This window comes from Lynx rufus, unplaced genomic scaffold (assembly GCF_022079265.1).
Source record: "Lynx rufus isolate CCGP_SWC_20201006 ecotype Redwood Valley unplaced genomic scaffold, mLynRuf1.p SCAF_2, whole genome shotgun sequence".
NCBI lineage: Eukaryota > Metazoa > Chordata > Mammalia > Carnivora > Felidae > Lynx > Lynx rufus.
In genome coordinates, this window is record NW_025814834.1 from 200,718,260 (window position 1) to 200,737,357 (window position 19,098).

The 19,098-nt window shown below is 38.5% G+C and overlaps 1 protein-coding gene across 9 annotated transcripts in view; it reads right to left on the reverse strand.

The window, feature by feature from the left end:
* Positions 1-19,098, reverse strand: part of EPB41 (erythrocyte membrane protein band 4.1) — a 199,173-nt gene that overhangs the window by 57,825 nt on the left and 122,250 nt on the right. For all 9 annotated transcript variants that reach the window (XM_047085149.1, XM_047085148.1, XM_047085141.1 and 6 more), the window contains 4 exons: positions 11,869-11,956; positions 8,011-8,163; positions 4,868-4,965; positions 1,658-1,830 (listed from right to left, as the gene is read on the reverse strand). In XM_047085149.1, coding sequence (XP_046941105.1) covers positions 1,658-1,830; positions 4,868-4,965; positions 8,011-8,163; positions 11,869-11,956 — 512 coding nt within the window. The remainder of the gene's footprint in view (positions 1-1,657; positions 1,831-4,867; positions 4,966-8,010; positions 8,164-11,868; positions 11,957-19,098) is intronic.

Consider the following 19,098-nt stretch of genomic DNA (forward strand, 5'->3'; position numbering starts at 1 on the left):
CTCAGTTCAAATGAAGCTCCTCAGAGTAACCTTCTAAATTTACATTTAGATACAAACCGCTCAATCTCAAACAGCCTTCCAGTGTCTCGCATCCTCAGGTACTCTTTATCCCATCAGTCTCTTTTATTTTTATTTTCTTCATAGCACTTATCACTATCTGATACTGTTTTATCTTTGTTTCTACCCAGAGAATGTAAGCCGTGTGAGGGCAGAGACCATGTTTGTATGTTCACAGCTTTATCTCCATTGACTAGAACAATACCTGACACGTAGGAAATGTAAAAAGTTACTGAACAAAGGAATAAGTGAGTAAGTATCTGAAAGAACATGGGTTTTGGAGTCAAACCAGTATGTACCCCAATCCACTTATTAGCTATCCTATCTTAAGAAAAGTTATTTAATTTTTGAGCCAGATTCCAAATGTTGCCATGATGACTGAAGAAGACAAAGCCTGCAATCTGCCTTGTTCTGTTACTATTAAAACGGCCCCTTCAAACTCAGGACAGTAGAGAAACATCAGAAAGAAAGAAGTATGACTTGCACTGTGGAAGCATAAAAGTTCTGCTTGGGTCATCTCTTTTCCAAGTGTGACACTCTTAAACTGAGCAAGGTGTCTCTGATATATGTTCCCAGCGTGCAATAAATCAAAATATGGCAGCATAATTTTGGATGATATAAAACAAAGTAATAATGCTGTGGCCAGAAAATTAACAATATCTTAATGATACCTAATATTTTGTGGTCACTTATTAAGTGCCAGCCATTGTGCTAAGCACCATATATACATCATCTGATTTATTCTTCATGAAAACTCTTTGAGGTACAATTATATTATTGTCATGCCCATTTTATAAATGGGAAACCCAAGGCATGGAGATTAAGTAACTTGACCCAGAAGATAGATCATAAATGCAGGGGTTGAGCTTGGAACCAGGGCTATCTGATTCCAGAACCCAAACCTTTAACTTCTGTAACATGCACCTTGCTTTTACAGCGGATATCATAGAGCTGGGTCTTGGTGAGTCCTTAATAAATATAATCAATAATACTCTACTTTGGTTATTGCCTTCTGAAATTTTTATTAGCCACATACTGAATATGACTTATTACTTTATTTCAGTAATACTCTCAATCCTTGAGACTAAGAAAAATTCAGAAAGATCTTCTGTTGTATATACAATCATGAAACTTATCTATTTCCTGTTTAAACAAAATTTAGAGACTCCAATAACACAACTGCTTTTTCTATCTCTAACTGCCACATGACAAATGATCTAAACATTTTACATGACCGCTCTAGTGAGTGAGATGCTTTTCCTCTTTCCTACTTGAAAAAATAACTATTTCAAAACATTCAAGAGGGTTTTAGTTCAGTATACTACATTAGGTGTTCACTCTGTGGTAAATATTCTGAATCCTAATTCTAATGGTGTTTATCCACTACTACCTAGCAGTGGAACCTTGATCTAGTTACTAATCTCTCTGAACTATGGTTCTACTTTTCTTAAGATGAGCCCACTGAAACAGACAATTAGTAAGATCCATTTCACTTACCACTGAGATTCTTTTCATTTGGCTCCCTTACAGACAACTGTACTTCTTTTATCTCTCCCTAATGAGTTAGGATCACAGGAAATCATTAATATTCAATACCAACCTCCATCAAGGCTCCGGGATGCCCGTTTGCTTGCTGTACGCTCAAAGTGTGGAGCAGGCCTGTCAATCAGAGCACTAGCTTGCCTGGTCTGAGCCTGAGTCCGGCCACTGTATCGAAATTTGGATCCCAGGGCAAGAAATTTGCTTTTAGGAATGGTGTCTGTAGATGTCAGTCTAGAGAGGGAGAAAAACATAATTATACATATTATTTCTCTCTAATGAGACTGTGAGATTAAAGAAATCATGAATTAATCTCATAGTTTCCTTACAGTTACTAAGACGGAGTTCTAATCAAGCAATCATTATTTTAATTCTACATCATTTCTCAAAGCAACATGTATAATTTAATTGAGGCCTATATTAATAATATCATCATATATCCCTATAGATAGGGCTTTATGGTTTCAAAATGCTTTTATAGCACTGTAATATTTTCACCACTTTACAGATACAAGAAACTGAACTTTCAAAAAGAAGTTACTGTTTTAAGATCACATAGCTATTAAGAGGTTGGGCAGCAACGGGGTCCAAGCCCAGAGTACTTTTTCCATTCTATTAAAATAATAATTTTGTCAGGGTACCTGGGTGGCTCAGTTGGTTAAGCATCTGACTCTTGACTTGGGCTCAGTTCATGATCTCATGGTTCATGGGTTTGAGCCCCACATCAGTGCAAAGCCTGCTTGGGATGCTCTCTCTCCGCTTCTCTGCCCCTCCCCTCCTCAATAAATAAATACACTTTAAAAACTGTTGAAAAATACAAAATAATAATTTTGTCAAATGCACTCCGAATTCAGTTAGTGCCTATGAACCCATTAAATAGGTTATTTGGTGCATTTAACACAGTTAGGAACCCCATCTTCTTTCTACGTTACACCCCTATAATCTCTTTTGCCAGGACATTTACTACACTGAACTGAAACAATCTATTTATGTGCTGGTCTCCACTACAAGGCTCTGGGCTCTCTATGGGTAAAGAATAAAGACTATGGTTTATTTACCTTTGTGTTTTCACTCCTGGCATAGTGCCTGGCATGAATTTGCCACTCAATAAATGTTTGCTGAATAAATATATAAATTGTTATATCAAATACTACCAAAAAGAGAGTACTTCTTCCCTTTGGGATAGTTTATTATTTTTTTTTTTTAATTTTTTTTTTTAACGTTTATTTATTTTTGAGACAGAGACAGAGCATGAACGGGGGAGGGGCAGAGAGAGAGGGAGACACAGAATCGGAAACAGGCTCCAGGCTCTGAGCCATCAGCCCAGAGCCTGACGCGGGGCTCGAACTCACGGACCGCGAGATCGTGACCTGGCTGAAGTCGGACGCTTAACCGACTGCGCCACCCAGGCGCCCCTGGGATAGTTTATTTTAATTCAGCAAATATTTACTTCCTTTTGTTTGCTGAGGCATCACATATTAATATATTCTCTTATTTTGATAAAACAGATCTAAATATGCTGTCCTACAAGTAAACACTTTGGCTCTAGCTGAAGTCTATACCATAAATATGAAACATTCAAAAAACTCCTTTTCACCCTTACCCTTTTTAAAAACTCTATTTTCTTGGTTTGATTTTAAAGAAGAGGATGATAAGAACATAGGGAAATATTTCAATGCCAATAATTAAAATTCCTTAATTGGTTATGAAGTGAATCTTTATGTTTATCCTGCACTGAGAATTAAAATGTTCTTTTCCCTGATTTTTCTTCCTGTCCAGTGTGCTATGGTGCTAAGTATGATATGAACATACAAACAGAAGTAGAAGATATCATGGTCATCTCTCTTAAAAGCCATTCATAAAGAGCCAGCTGACATAAAATCTGGGATTTGCTTCAAAATACTCTGGAAGGGAGTGGGAAGGAATGCGTAGGGGGGATATAGATGAAACAAGAATGGCCTTGAGGTGATAATATTTAGGCTGGGTGATAGATCCAAAGGTAGGTACAAGGGCAGTTCATTATACCACTTTCTTTACTATGTATGCAGTTTCACATAATAACATTTTCTTTAAAAGGCAAAGGGGGGCGACTGGGTGGCGCAGTCGGTTAAGCGTCCGACTTCAGCCAGGTCACGATCTCGCGGTCCGTGAGTTCGAGCCCCGCGTCGGGCTCTGGGCTGATGGCTCAGAGCCCGGAGCCTGTTTCTGATTCTGTGTCTCCCTCTCTCTCTGCCCCTCCCCCGCTCTGTCTCTCTCTGTCCCAAAAATAAATAAACGTTGAAAAAAAAATTAAAAAAAAAATAAATAAAAGGCAAAGGGACAAAACTAGCTGGCTCTCCTTTCTTTCTTTCTTTTTGTAAGTTTATTTATTTATTTTTGAGACACACAGGGTGAGAGGGGGAGAAGGGAAGCGGGGGAAGGGCAGAGAGAGAGAGTGAGTGAAAGAATCCCGTGCTGATAGCACACAGAGCCTGACTCGGGGCTCAGTCTCACAAATTGTGAGATCATGACCAGAGCCAAAATCCAGAGTCAGATGTTTAACTGACTGAGCCACCCAGGCACCCCTAGCTGACTCTCCTTTCAATGCAGGTAAATACTTGTCTAAGGTCTGTCTTCTCTGCTAGACTGTTCCCTCAGGACAGGGACTAGAACTATCTTGTGGTATATTCTCAATGCCTACTACAGTGCCTATACAAAGGGTAAGCACACAGAAAATGTTTGGTAAATGACTACAAGGGGTTAATGATGTAGCCTCTTGAAGAGTAAAGCAGATTAAACTTTCTCCCATCTTCTGATTATCTGATACAACTGGGCTTTAAAGATGGTTCTCTGTACTTCTTTTCTGGGGTTGATTAGAGCCAAGATAATGATCAGCTTCCTACCTTTCACCTTTTAATAGAACAGCCCCACAGAAAGTAGTTAAGCATTGCTTAAAGAAATTCCATGTGGAGGTAGGTCAGGGTACTTCTTCCTGACAGACTGCATTTAGTTTAGCTCCAGTTAAGATGATCACAGAGCCCCTAATAAATACAGATTCCTTTTTCTCACTTCTTTTCTCCTTCCATCATACACAGAAAGGTGCTTTGGGAATGTTGAGGCATGTTTTTCAACCCAAGGGAAGAGAAGTGGATTTATTTTGTCTCGCTTAAGATGATCTCACCTGAGCTAAATAAAAGAATGCCAGACATACAAAGAAGGGAATTTCAATAGCAGGTTTAAAATAGAAACATGCATAACTTATCCTTGAAAAATACTTAAGTGAGAACAATACCTGAAAAATGTGTGATGCTCTACACAGACTTTCCATAATTTCTTAGCTGCTCGGTAACTGGGAAGTTTGAATCCAATGGTACTTTCATATTGCTCTTGCTATAAAAACATGAATAAACATGAAACATGATTATTTTACTAAAGTGATACAATATCAGAAATACGGTGTTACAGAAGAGGACACTGTGAATAAAAGAATGTTACTGGTTTCAAAACATAAAGTATCATTTCAAAATTTTTTCTACTTACCAACAGAAATGTACTCAGGGCTTTTTCAACAGCAGGGAAGCCAGGGAATGCATCTTATATAATTTATGCATCTTATTTTATTCAGCACCCATTCCCCCCACAGACACAGACACACAGACACACACAGACACGCACACACACACACACACACACACACACTGTACACTTTTCTGAGACATAATTATGTCACCTTTTGATTGTCCAGACTACCAGACTACTTATTCTTCCTTAGTCACTGTCTGCATTTGGGATACTTCTACTACTATATGACCAGGGAATGGGATAGCAGATGATTTCTCCAATCAACCAATATTATTATGCAATTATTATTAGTAATAGAAGCTTAAGATTTTGGCTCAAACCAGATTCCTGAATTATTAAATGTCTTCTTTTTCCTTTGATTGACCACTAGTTTATCTGAATACTTCTTTGAAGCAAACCATAGCCTGCCAAGGATACTAGAAACACTGTCCTGCTAGTCTTTTGCCTCTTTGTTTCTACCTTAAGCATACTTTACAAGATGGAAAAGAAACTGACATTTTTAGTGCCTATTATTGCCAATAACACTATGATTAAATAGTGTCATCTATATTTTTACACATGAAGAAACTAAGATCAGAGAAGTTATTTGTTCAGTCTCATAGCTATAAGTGGCAGAACCAGATTTTCCCGGTTTCTACTATACCATGTTACTGCTAGGTCATCTACTGTAGACATAATACTATACTTCTCAAAATCCTACTCTTGTTCCTAAATGCTTTCTTAAGAATCCTGTGTTTTATGGGGCGCCTGGGTGGCTCAGTCAGTTAAGCGTCCGACTTTGGCTCAGGTCATGATCTCACGGTCTGAGTTCAAGCCCCCTGTCGGGCTCTGTGTTGACAGCTCAGAGCCTGGAGCCTGCTTCAGATTCTGTGTCTCCCTCTCTCTCTGCCCCTCCCCTGCTCATGTTCTGTCTCTCTCTGTCTCAAAAATAAAATAAAAACATTAAGAAAAAAAAAAAAGAATCCTGTGTTTTAGTATGTATTATACAGGTGTTATTAAAAAAAACCCAAGTATTTCCTTTATCATATTTGTGTGTGTGTGTGTGTGTGTGTGTAAAGTTTTTGCCCTCCCACATTAAATGTAAGACAGGTGGGGTGCCTGGGTAGCTCAGTCAGTTAAGCGTCCAACTTCGGGTCAGGTCATGATCTCACAGTTGGTGGGTTCCAGCCCCGCATCGGGCTCTGTGCTCACAGCTCAGAGCCTGGAGCCTGCTTCGGATTCTGTGTCTCCCTCTCTCTCTGGCCCTCCCCCCGTTTGTGTTCTGTCTCTGTCTCTCAAAAAAATGAATAAACGTTGCAAAAAAAGAGATTAAAATGTAAGATTGGTTAGGGATGAACTCTTTTATTCACTATTATATTCCTAGACCCTAGAATAGTGCCTGGCCTAAAGAAAGCCCTCAATAAATATTTGGTGACTGAATGACTCTTAGATTTGAAATTTTTGAAGGAAGACACTGATTGTTCTTTGGTAGGTACAGGTAAATAATTATGGTATTAAATAAATGCTTCATTGAGCTTATCCAAGATTTTTAAGGCTGTACATCCAGTATTCCCAAGCTAAAATAATGAGCCATTTTTCACCAGCAGATGGTGATACACACACAAAAACACGCCACATTACATTAGTGCACTGCTTTCTTATTTCGAGCTTTTATAGCTGTCATCTCATGTGATCTTCAAGTCAAGAGAGAGAAGGTTTTATCCCGCTCGAATGATAAGGAAGCTGAGCCATAGACTTGTCCTGGTTATTTTGTTTAGTAGGTGGTAGAGGCAGAGTAGGAGCTAGAACTTTATAAAATTTAATTCCTACTTAAACAATTTTCTACTGTACCATGATAGCTCTTTAATGTAAAAGTTAAGTTTGGCCAGCATTAGTATATCCTGAATCTTGAACACCAACTAATAACTGAGTTGTCTGGTATAAAGTTGAACATCCAACTCTATTAAAAATCTAGAACTTGAGAGGTGCCTGAGTTGCTCAGTCCGTTAAGCATCTGACTTCGGCTCAGGGCATGATCTCATGGTTTGTGGGTTCAAGCACTGCGTCTGGCTCTGTGCTGACAGCTCAGGGCCTGGAGCCTACTTCAGATTCTATGTCTCTGTGTCTCTCTGCCCCTCCCCTGCTTTCACTCGGTCTCTCTCTCTCTCTCTCTCAAAAATAAACATTAAAAAAAATTTTTTAATCTATAACTTGACATAGAATACATTCTCAGTAACCACTAGAAGCTACACATACAAATAAATCTTAATTACATCAGGTAAGGTGTTGGTGGTGCAAAACATGAGTATCTTAACCCCACCATTTAAAAATCTGATACTTAATTTATAAATATTTTTCCATCAAGATCTTACCCAGAGTAAACAAGAAACAAGTTTATCAATCCAAGATTAACTTTTGGCCATGGTATATTTACTTCCATAAAGAGAAACCAGAAGATCCAGAAGAAACCAGAAGATCAGTAGTGAGGAAGACAAGAAGCATCATGGGGCTGATTAATTTAGAAAACAGAATTATCAGCTCCTGAATAGCTAGCTACAGAGAGACTGCTTATTTACTTATTTTATTTAGAGAGAGAGTGAGTGGGGGAGAGCCAGAGAGAGAAAGAGAGAGAGAGACAGAGAGGGAGAATCTTAAGCAGGATCCACGCTTAGCATGGAGCCCAATGCCAGGCTCAATCCCACATCCCTGGGCTCATGACCTGAGCCAATATCAAGAGACAGACACTCAACCTACTGAGCCACCCAAGTATCCCAAGAGATCTCTTTGATGACATAACAAGGAAAACAGGAATGAAAAGGTATTTTCAACATGGTCTATGTTTGATTCAGGAGGAAAGAAGCATGAATTATGTACCTCTCCAGGTCGAATCTTGATGAAAAAGCTGCTACGTTTGTAAGAAATCTTCAGCACTTTGGGCCAAGGAAAGCGGTTAATTCTCAGCTTATCTTTATAAACCAGAAGGCCACTAGAGCAGACACCTAGGATGATATCCACTCCCTCCAAGTCCTGAAAAACAAAAGTGTTTGCAGCTCAGTGTTCAGCAAAGTATTCAACACATTGCTGACTCTTATTTGATATATCAATAACCAAAAACACAAAGCATACATTAAAAAGTAAAGCTCAACCTAACAATCATAATCTACAGGACTGTTCAGTCCATATAAAAATGTTACTATATGTTACTAAAAATGTTACTATACCACCATGAGTGAACATCCGCTCTTCTCAGGTCCAAGAAATACTGACATGCACACATCTTACCCACTGAAGGAACTAACTACTCTAAGGAGCAATATAACCACCACTGCCACTCCCCAAAGCCATTGTGAAATGTCATTGGGCTTGCACCTCATCTAACTTTATAACACTTCTCCCATAAAACTGAGCTTCTGTATCTTCCAAAAAGGTGTTCCTTAATAATCCAAAAAGAGACATTAATCTACTTTTACCATGCCTGTCTGCATATGAGAATTCTAGGGTAAACATTCACGTTCTCATTTTGGTCTCCCAGTTCTAAAATACTCAAACTTGCCACTATCATAATCAGTAAATAATAACTATGGTAGCTACGGTAGCTACCTATGTCCTATACATGTATGTTTAAGTCAGTAGACCACATGACTTCTAGAGGCTAGGGCTGAGGGCTATGTCTACTACCAAATATGCATGCACAATTATAATTCTTGTTCTTTTTATGATAATGTGGCCACTCATCCAAAAATCATGGTAAGTAAAGGAGTTCTCTTCCTATATAAACTCAGTATGGAGAATCTCAGACTTTTGTAATTACTGATGTTAAGTATATTAAATTATAAATATCATCCCAAAGTCAAGAAGGAACAGCGAGATAAGATAAAGACATATTTATATGCCTCTTTAGTAATTTTTTTAAAATTAAATATATATTAATCATCCCTGTCTAATAATGAATAAATTTCACCTGAATAAATCTCTACAGACAACTATTTATATAGGTAATCAAAACCCAGAATCAAATGTTTCTTGACTACTCCTTTCCCCAAAATGAGTATAGAGAAACATGTTAATGGCATACGTGTTATGTACAAAAAAAACCCGAAAAGTAAAAATTATAAACTCAATGACTATATAACTGAGAATTTCCCAGAAGATGCCCTCTTAAATTCTTAAAGCCTGTGGGTACAACTACATCTCTCTCTTAATTATGTTTTGGAGAAACAATTTGCTTTACAACATTTGGGAAAGGAACATGCTGTCTGACTTCTTCATCTATTCCTGATAATTACAGCAACGATATCAGCCTGCAGCAAGAATTGAGAAGCAAAACCAAACAATTTCAATTCTGATTTTTCTGCCATCTACTTTACAGATTCACAGAAGTACCCAGCCCCAAACAATCCAGAGCAACATTTTAAGAAAGACCACTAACATGTAATGAAATTTTATTAGAATTAATGGACTCTAATAAAGAAGGAAAAATCTTTACATATCAGATTTTCAGGGTGGGAGAAGCATGAAAGGTCATGTTAGTCCAATCACACACCAGATATTTGAATGTCCTTTTCTAAATTCCTACCAAGCGATTATTGTACCGATTCTGGAATATCTCCAGTGACAGAACACTCGCTATGGAATGAGGTAACCCATTCCATCTTAGAATAGCTCTGTTAAGCAATTTGTCAAACCGAGCTGAATAGTATTTCCCTGTAATTTCCATTTTACCAGCTCTAGCTTTATATTTGGAGGCATAGTGAAATGTCTACTTCACACAGTTATCCTTCAAACACACAAAGACCGGTGTTACATCTTCCCTAAATTTTCTCTTGTATCTGTATTCCTTTGCTTTCTCATTGGACATGGTTTTGAGTCCCCTCATGATGCATCTTAGTTATTAAGTTCCTCTAAATGAACTTCATATTGGGGCACATGGGTGGCTCAGCCGGTTAAGCGTCCAACTTCGGCTCAGGTCATGATCTCACATCTTGTGAGTCAAACCTCACATAGGGCTCTGTGCTGACAGCTTAGAGCCTGCAGCCTGCTTCAGATTCTGTGTCTCTCCATCTTTCTCTCCCTTCCCCCACTCGTGCTCTCTCTCTCTCTCTCTCAAAAAAAAAAAAAATTAAAAAAAAGTTTTTTTAATTGTAAAAATAAAAATTAAAAAATGAGCTTCATATTATCTCTTGAGCCCATTCCCTCACAAACTCCTCACACACACACCCTCACCACTCCCAGCCATTTCAGTAGCTGAAGATGAGAGAAGTCAAGGAACTTCCCTTAAGTATTTATTCTGTTAGGTTATATGAGGCAGAACAACCATTAAAGCCCAAGTTTACAATTCTTTTTTTTTTTTCAACGTTTATTTATTTTTGGGACAGAGAGAGACAGAGCATGAACGGGGGAGGGGCAGAGAGAGAGGGAGACACAGAATCGGAAACAGGCTCCAGGCTCCGAGCCATCAGCCCAGAGCCTGATGCGGGGCTCGAACTCACGGACCGCGAGATCGTGACCTGGCCGAAGTCGGACGCTCAACCAACTGCGCCACCCAGGCGCCCCCCAAGTTTACAATTCTTAACCCAGTAGTTTCCAAATGAACCCTGTGGTTCATCCCACGTGCACTAGAATCACCTGGAGAGCTTATAGAAAGAGTTTATAGACAGAGATTGCTGGGCTCCACGTGTAGCATTTCTGATTCAGTAAGTCTGGGATGGGGCCCGAAATGTGCCTCACAAGTTCCCAGATGATGCTAAATGTTGGTTATGAGGCCATCCTTTGAGAACCACTACCTTAAGCCAATGGTTCTCAGGTGTGATTCAGGTGTGAATGAGCGTAATTTGAGATGTTTAGTAAACTTGGAGATCTAGCGTCTTGTTCAAAGCAATTCAGTAAATCTGGGAGGAGCTTGAGACTCTGTACACTTAATAAATGTTCCAGGTGATTCTGATGTAAGTGATGTTGGCTGCTATCTCTATATTTTCAAATATTTAGGAAAATATCACTTCTATTCTGTGCTGTACCTTTGATCCTTAGAGGGGCTTAGATGTGAAGCGGCATTCTGACGGTGGAATTGCAAAGGGGCAATTCATTTTTTTTTTTAATATATATATGAAATTTATTGACAAATTGGTTTCCATACAACACCCAGTGCTCATCCCAAAAGGTGCCCTCCTCAATACCCATCACCCACCCTCCCCTCCCTCCCACCCCCCATCAACCCTCAGTTTGTTCTCAGTTTTTTAACAGTCTCTTATGCTTTGGCTCTCTCCCACTCTAACCTCTTTTTTTTTTTTTTCCTTCCCCTCCCCCATGGGTTCCTGTTAAGTTTCTCAGGATCCACATAAGAGTGAAACCATATGGTATCTGTCTTTCTCTGTATGGCTTATTTCACTTAGCATTACACTCTCCAGTTCCATCCACGTTGCTACAAAAGGCCATATTTCATTTTTTCTCATTGCCACGTAGTATTCCATTGTGTATATAAACCACAATTTCTTTATCCATTCATCAGTTGATGGACATTTAGGCTCTTTCCATAATTTGGCTATTGTTGAGAGTGCTGCTATGAACATTGGGGTACAAGTGCCGCAAAGGGGCAATTCAAATTATACACTTAAAGTTCTAACAAGAACTATCTTTTTTCAATGTTTTATAGTACCCCAGATGCAAGTTGGTAACAAGTATTATATGACCGAGGTCTGATACACGCTCAGTAACAAAGGCCAAAATTATCATTACCTTTGCTTTATGAAGGTCAACACCATACATAGACAACTTTTTGGCATTCTCAAGAAATTCCAGGTCAGCTTGAGCTGGAGTCATGGACCTTTGGTAGAATAAAAATTGAAAATAGAGCATCACAGTGCCAACATTTACAATAATAACACTCATATATTAGTTGTACTTCATATAAACACACAAACATATCTATATCTATATCTATATCTATATCTATATCTATATCTATATCTATACACCAAGATGTACATGGATATATTTCATAGTCCTGAAAGTAGAATATTAGGGAAAAGGATTCTTATCACTACCTGTGTCTAAATCATTGAAATATGCCTTAGTAAAAGAGATCTCAGAGAAAAACAAAGTCACCAAAAAGCTATTAGAACAAAAAGGTTTTAAAACAAATCTTGCTTAACAGTTTCCTTAAAGCTTCCACCATCCATTCTACCCTCCCTCTCCTCAGCCTTTTTCTCTAACACACACAAGCTCCTCCCACTAATTTTTCTTGCCAAGGAGGCGACCAAACTAAATCCTCTGAGGGCATGGTACAATTTACAATATCCTCTTAGCTGCCTTTTTCTCTGTGTACTCCTGAATTATTATGGAAATTAAACAGGAGGGCAGCTGAAGTTACTTAACTGGCGACTCTTAATGGGGACAGGCTTGATGAAAAGAAAATTTCTGGTAACAGATGGTGTCCTGCCCACTGATCTAAACAAAATAAATTGGTTAATAGAAGCATGTAGATAATGGGGCTGCTTTCTCTGTTATTAAGATGTCTTCATTACTAGGCATATAATGAATTAGATCTGTTTGAAAACAATCAGTCTCACTGTCTAAATGGTCACTGTGATGGTCCTTCCTTCTCCTTTATAACCTTCCCCTCTTTTGAAAAGTGCTCATGAGCTGTTATGTTGAGCTTTGAAGAAAAAGACATCACTCCTAGTGCTGCACAATTCAGGCCAATCAAATATGACTTCACACTGACAATAATGCCGCCACACCTCCAAAGAAAAACCGAGTAAATGCCTGCTTCCAGGAGGACTGCCTTAAACTATACAAAGCAGCAGTAGCCTATTCATTTAATGGAAAAAAGTCTCTTCTAAATCCATCTGTCCTTAGTCTCATTAAAAAGAACAAAGGGTTCCTTGGAACAACCACCAAAATCTCAGGAGAGAGGATGCAGCTCTGTTAATGACTCAGCCTCCCCAAATAAACTTTTTTTCACAAGCACTAAATCATCACACCTGAATTCTATTTACTAATAGATCTAAAACTTGAACACACACACAAAAAGGAGAGTGGGAAAATTAACACATGTGCAAGTCTGTATATTCACGTCACTAAAAACAGCTCAGGAAAATTTTACAGGGTTGTTCCTCCCGCCCACCCCATATAAGTTATATACTTTTCTAGTTAAGGTTACTCCTAATCATTTTATAGTTTTCGTTATTGTTGTTATTATCGATGGCTTGAATTTTTGGGTTTTGAAGCTGGATTGGAGCTTGAAGATTATAGAGTCCAACTGTTTGATTTTGTGATGAAGAAATAGGCCCTGAGGGATAACATAGCCACAGGCAAGTTGTGACTTTAAGGCAGAAGGCTTTAGGCAGGATTCAAGTCGCATTACTCAAGCTGGAATCATGCGTCCTGCGCTTGAGAGTGGTGACCTGGCGTCTCCCTCAATCTTCTAACTATAAAGGAAGATTCATAATAATACCTAATTCCAGAGACTAGGATAGGCAATGAATTTTTTATTTTACTGAATGAATGAATGTGATTAGTAGGATAAAATGAGATAATGGTTGTGAAACTGCTCTGCAAAATATTAATGTTTATTATTATTGCAACTTTAGGTTTCTGATGATGGTACAGTGGAACATTTATACATAATTCATAAAAGAGAAATAACTGATCACTTGAACTTGAAGGCAAATTTTAAAACATTAAATGAGGCAATCATGATAAAATCTTCTCTATCTTTATTCCTCCAACTCTAAGGGACATTAATAGGGTCAATTTAAATACAGATTTAAGTTTCAGACTATGTGGTTAAAGGCTTTTCTAAGTAAGCATGCTTTAAAATTATATTAAGGGCAGAGGCACCTGGTTGGCTCAGTTGGAAGAGCATGTGACTCTTGATCTTGGGGTCATGAGTTCCAGCCCCCTGTTGGGTGCAGAGATTACTTAAATAATAATATATTTTTTAAAATATAAATAAATAAATTATATTAAGGACAAGTAGTAAGAAGAGATCTTTAAAGCTATGAATTTCCTTGTTAGTTGAAAATAATACTTATATTTGAAATTTGGCTGATGTTTGCATGAAAAATTTTTAATATAAACATTTTTGAAACACACTTAAACTTAAAAGTTACCTACAGTGCAAATAATATTTTCCTGAACTGAGAGCAAACTGTCAACCTGATCACCCATCTCTCCCAACACTTTAACGTGTAATTCCTACAAATAAGGACATTTTTCTACGTAACGTCAATACAACCATCAAAAGCAGGAATAGCTCTTTTTTTTTAATGTTTTTATTTATTTTTGAGACAGAGAGAGACAGAGCATGAGCAGGGGAGGGGCAGAGCGAGAGGAAGACACAGAATCTGAAGCAGGCTCCAGGCTCTGAGCTGTGAGCACAGAGCCCGACGTGGGGCTCAAACTCACAGCCTGTGAGATCATGAGCTGAGCCGAAGTCGAATGCTTAACTGACTGAGTCACCCAGGTGCCCCAAAATAAATTTTAATACATTACTGCTATCTAATCCTCAGACCCCACTCAAGCTTAGTCATTTGTTTAAAAAATGGTCTGTACAGGGACGCCTGAGTGGCTCAGTTGGTTAAGCATCTGACTCTTGGTTTCGGCTCAGGTCATGATCTCAGGGTTTGTGAGTTCAAGCCCTGCATTGGGCTGTGCACTGACAGTGTGGAGCCTGCTTGGGATTCTCTCTCTCTCTTCCTCTCTCTGCCCCTCCCCTGCTCGCACTCTCCCTCTCTGTCTCAAAATAAATAAGCTTAAAAAAAATTATGTTCTGTACAGCAGAAAGGCCCAGCTTAGTGAGTATCAGGAGTGTCACTGAGTTCATGTCTCTGGTCTTCTTCAGTCTGGAACAGTTCCTTAATCTCTCCCTGACTTTCATAATCTTGACCTTGTGAGGATCACAGGCCAGTTATTCTACAGAATGACCCTCAATTTGGGCCTGATGTTTCTCCATGAGTTGATTCAGGTTTTGCATCTTTGACAAGAATAGCACAGAAATGGCTCTGTGTTCTCACTGCATCCTATCAGGTGGTAAGTACACAATTTCAACTTGTCCCCTCATGGATGATGTTCTTTTTCATCACTGATGTTGCCAGGCTTCTCCGCTGTGAAATTCCTATTTATCTCTTTGCAATTAATAACTATTTTGTGGGAATATAGTTTGAAACCTTTGAATATCCTATTCCTTATTAAACTTTCAACTTATTCCTTTATATCAGTATGGACTCAGAGATTCTCATTTTATTCAATGCAGTATAATCAATTATTTTCCTTATTTATTTTAGTGCTTAAATTGGACCAGATTTGGCCAGTGGGAGCCTCCCCAAGCTGGATTCTGTACCCTTCTGATCATTTCTGGCATTTTTAAAGTACCTCCTTCTAGAACAATGTAGACTTAGAGTATGTTAGTATGTATGTGTGTGTGTGTGTGTGTGTGTGTGCGCGCGCGCGCGTGCCTATTTACACATCTATCAGAAATCATGAATTAGCACTGACACCTCCAGTTTTAATGCAATACCACAGGGTTTCTCCCTCTCCATACTGTGTATCACCCTTTACTGACAGTAAGAAATCTGACTCCCATTATCATTAATATACTAATTTGATCAACTCCTTGTACATAACCAATCTCTCATTGCTACCACTGACTCCTCCCCTACATGGATGCCCTTTTCACCTTGACTGGACTCTAAACCCCCCATGCTGGGTTGTTCCCCACACAGGGATGCCCTCATTACCTCACTCAGGTTCTGACTTCTGGTGGTAGGCTATCCCTTCCATGGACATCTTCTTCACCCTGCCCAGGCTTCAACACCTTGTATCAGGTACCACCCCATGTGGATGGCCTCCACCCAATGCAGGCCTTACCCCCACATGGATGCCCTTCTCAATCTGCTCTGCCTCTCATAACTACCACCACGTGCCCACTTCATACTGTTTGAGCTCTGGCTCTTTCTGCCAGGCTGGCCCCCTATCCATGAATAACTCTCTCCACCCTGCTTAGACCCCAATATCCCCAGCCAGATGGCCTCTCTGCATGGATGACTATCTTCCTCTATGCTACCTAATGGCAAAACAAAATTGTTTCAGGAAGCTATTTATGATTATAAAAATCATACACATTCATTGTATAAGAACATGGGGGGAAATAAAATCTCTCATAATCCCACTACTCACAGAACTGTACATGTAAATACAACATATTTATTTTACAAATTTAATATCACAAATTAAATTTAAATTATTTTCACCTTAAAATTTTAAAGATCATGGTTTCTCCTAAATTTTTCTTGGAAAACTTAGTTCTGTAGTTCTCTAAACCCAGATTCACAGACTCTTGAAGTATAATAAACTAGCTGGGAAGAGGTTAGATACCTCTAAACCATTGTGAATTTATTCAGTACCACCTCATAATTTACTACTTGAACGGACTGCAAACTTAGAAAAGCATCTAACCAGAGAGCTTTGGCACTGGTTAAGTCCTGCTCATTAAAAAGAGAAACTAAAACAAAGTTTCTCTGTATTTATTTTGAGCAAGTGTGGTCCGGATATAGAGCCATTCAGTGAATTCCAATGTTATGTGACAGCCTTTTAATAATGTTTGTTGCATCTCCTAATTAAGGACTGAGATTTCAAATAATTAAGTGGGGGGCAACTGACAAGTTTACATACTTTCCTAGTACCCATACATGGACGGCAATTCATTTTAAAGCTTGATTTGCTAGTATAAATTTAAAGTTAATTATAGCTTCAAAGTCTCCGTCTGGGCAAAGGGCCACTAACTAAGGGTTCCATGTACGTAGGCAGTCTTCTGTTTATCTGAGAACAGGGTGGTATTTGCTTGTACTTTTCAATGCATAGTAAAATGTTTCTGCTTCAGCAGAAGTTTCTCTGGATTATTTAAAGTGCCATGTTGTTGGACATAATTAAATTTTCCATTTGGCTTTCTGTTTGTAAAGAGTGCCAATCTTTCCAAAAAGGAGCAATTCCAAGATGACTTACCTCTAAATTTTCTAGTCATGGAGATCTATTACTGCTTAATTTCTATCCATATACCTCACAGAATATCAAACTGGACCATATCCACCTATCTCTTGAGATCATTTCGCTTATTTGGGCTTAAATTCAGTTAAGTTACAAAAAGTAGTTCCCTAAACCCAGATTCACAGCCATCACTTGTTAAATGGGGTTAGGAATTATTAGGCTAAAAAATACTCTCACTATATACTAGTCACTATGCTAACCACTTCATATTTTTAACAATCACAAAATTCCTATCACTATCCTTATTTTTCAGATGAGAAAACTGAACCTCAGAGGGCTTATGTAATTTACAAGAGTCATAAAGCTAATAAGGAACAGAGTCTCACTCAAAGTGAGACAGGCTGATTCCAGAGCCCATGCTTCCATCTCATCACCTAGCTCAGTGGTTCTTAAACTTTGACCTTAGGATCCCTTCATTCTCAACACTTATTGAGGGCTCCAAAGAGCTTTTCTTTATGTGGGTTATATCTATCAATATTTACTACATTAGAAATTAAAACTAAGAAAAATGTTAAATTTTTATTAAATCTTTAAATAATAAACTCATATTTTAACATTCATAACTTTTTTGTGTGTGAAAAATAACAGTATTTTCCCAAAATGTAGTAACACAAAAAAGTGACATTATTTCACATATTTACAAATTTTTTAAATGTCTGGCTTAGAAGATAGCTGGATTCTCCTAAATCACACTAACATAACTCAGGGTACTGACTCAAGGCCAAGATCAGACATTCATGTTAATAAGCTAAGGCAGGCTGTAAAATTTAGCTACAGCAAGTCACTTAAATAACAATGGAACATACAGAGAAAGAAACACAAATTATTCCGGCACTTTAATATTTGCTAACATTGGGGTGCTTGGGTGGTATTGGGGTGCTTCTGACTCTCAGCTTTGGCTCAGGTCATGACCTCATGGTTCATGAGTTCGAACCCTGCAACGGGTTCTGTGCTGACAGTGTGGAGCCTGCCTGGGATTCTCTCTCTCCCTCTCTCTCTGCCCTTACCTTGCTCACTCTCTCTGTCTCTCTCAAAATAAATAAATTTTTAAAAATATTAACTAACATTTACTGAATTTTGACAATGCGTAAGACACTATATTAAGTTTTTCCACACAGTATCTTTTCTAATCCTAGCCATTGCCCTATTTACTCTGAGGTAATAATCTCCATCAGACGTTAAAGGAACCTGAGGCTCAGGGCACCTGGGTGGTTCAGTCGATTAAGCTGCCAACTCTTGATTTCAACTCAGGTCATGATGTCACAGTTCGTGACTTGGAGCCCCACATCAGGCTCTGCTCTCACAGTGTGGAGCCTGTTTAGGATTCTCTGTCTCCCTCTTCCTATCCCTCCCCTGCTTGCTCATTCTCTGTCTCTCTCTCTCAAAAATATATAAACATTAAAAAAAATTTTTTTTTTTAAAAGGAACCTGAGACTCAGAGAAGTTAAGTGAATAACTTGGGGTCACAAGGCCAGGACCAAGCAGAGCCAAGATTTCAACCCAGCTCAGTCTGACTATAAGTCCTTGCTTTTGATCACTGTGTGATGATACCTCCCAACATTACCAACAATCTCCATGAAAAAAGCATTGAATTCAATCAAGACTTTTAAAAATACCTTCAGGGGGTTCATGGGTCCTCTGAAGTTTATCCATGTACAGATAGCCTAAGAACCCTGCTTTAATGATCTTAAAGTATCTAATATAGCATAATAATTTTAAAATCTGAAAAAAGGTAAGATAACAATAGCTAATATTTATTGAGCACTTACTATGTGCCAGACACAGTGCTTAGTGCTTTCCATATATTGCCTCATTTGGTTTTCATCCTACAATGCAACACCTATCACCCTGATGAGAAAACAGGAGGTTCCAAGGACTTAAATGACCTGCTCAAAGTCAAACAGTGGAGGGGATCGAGCT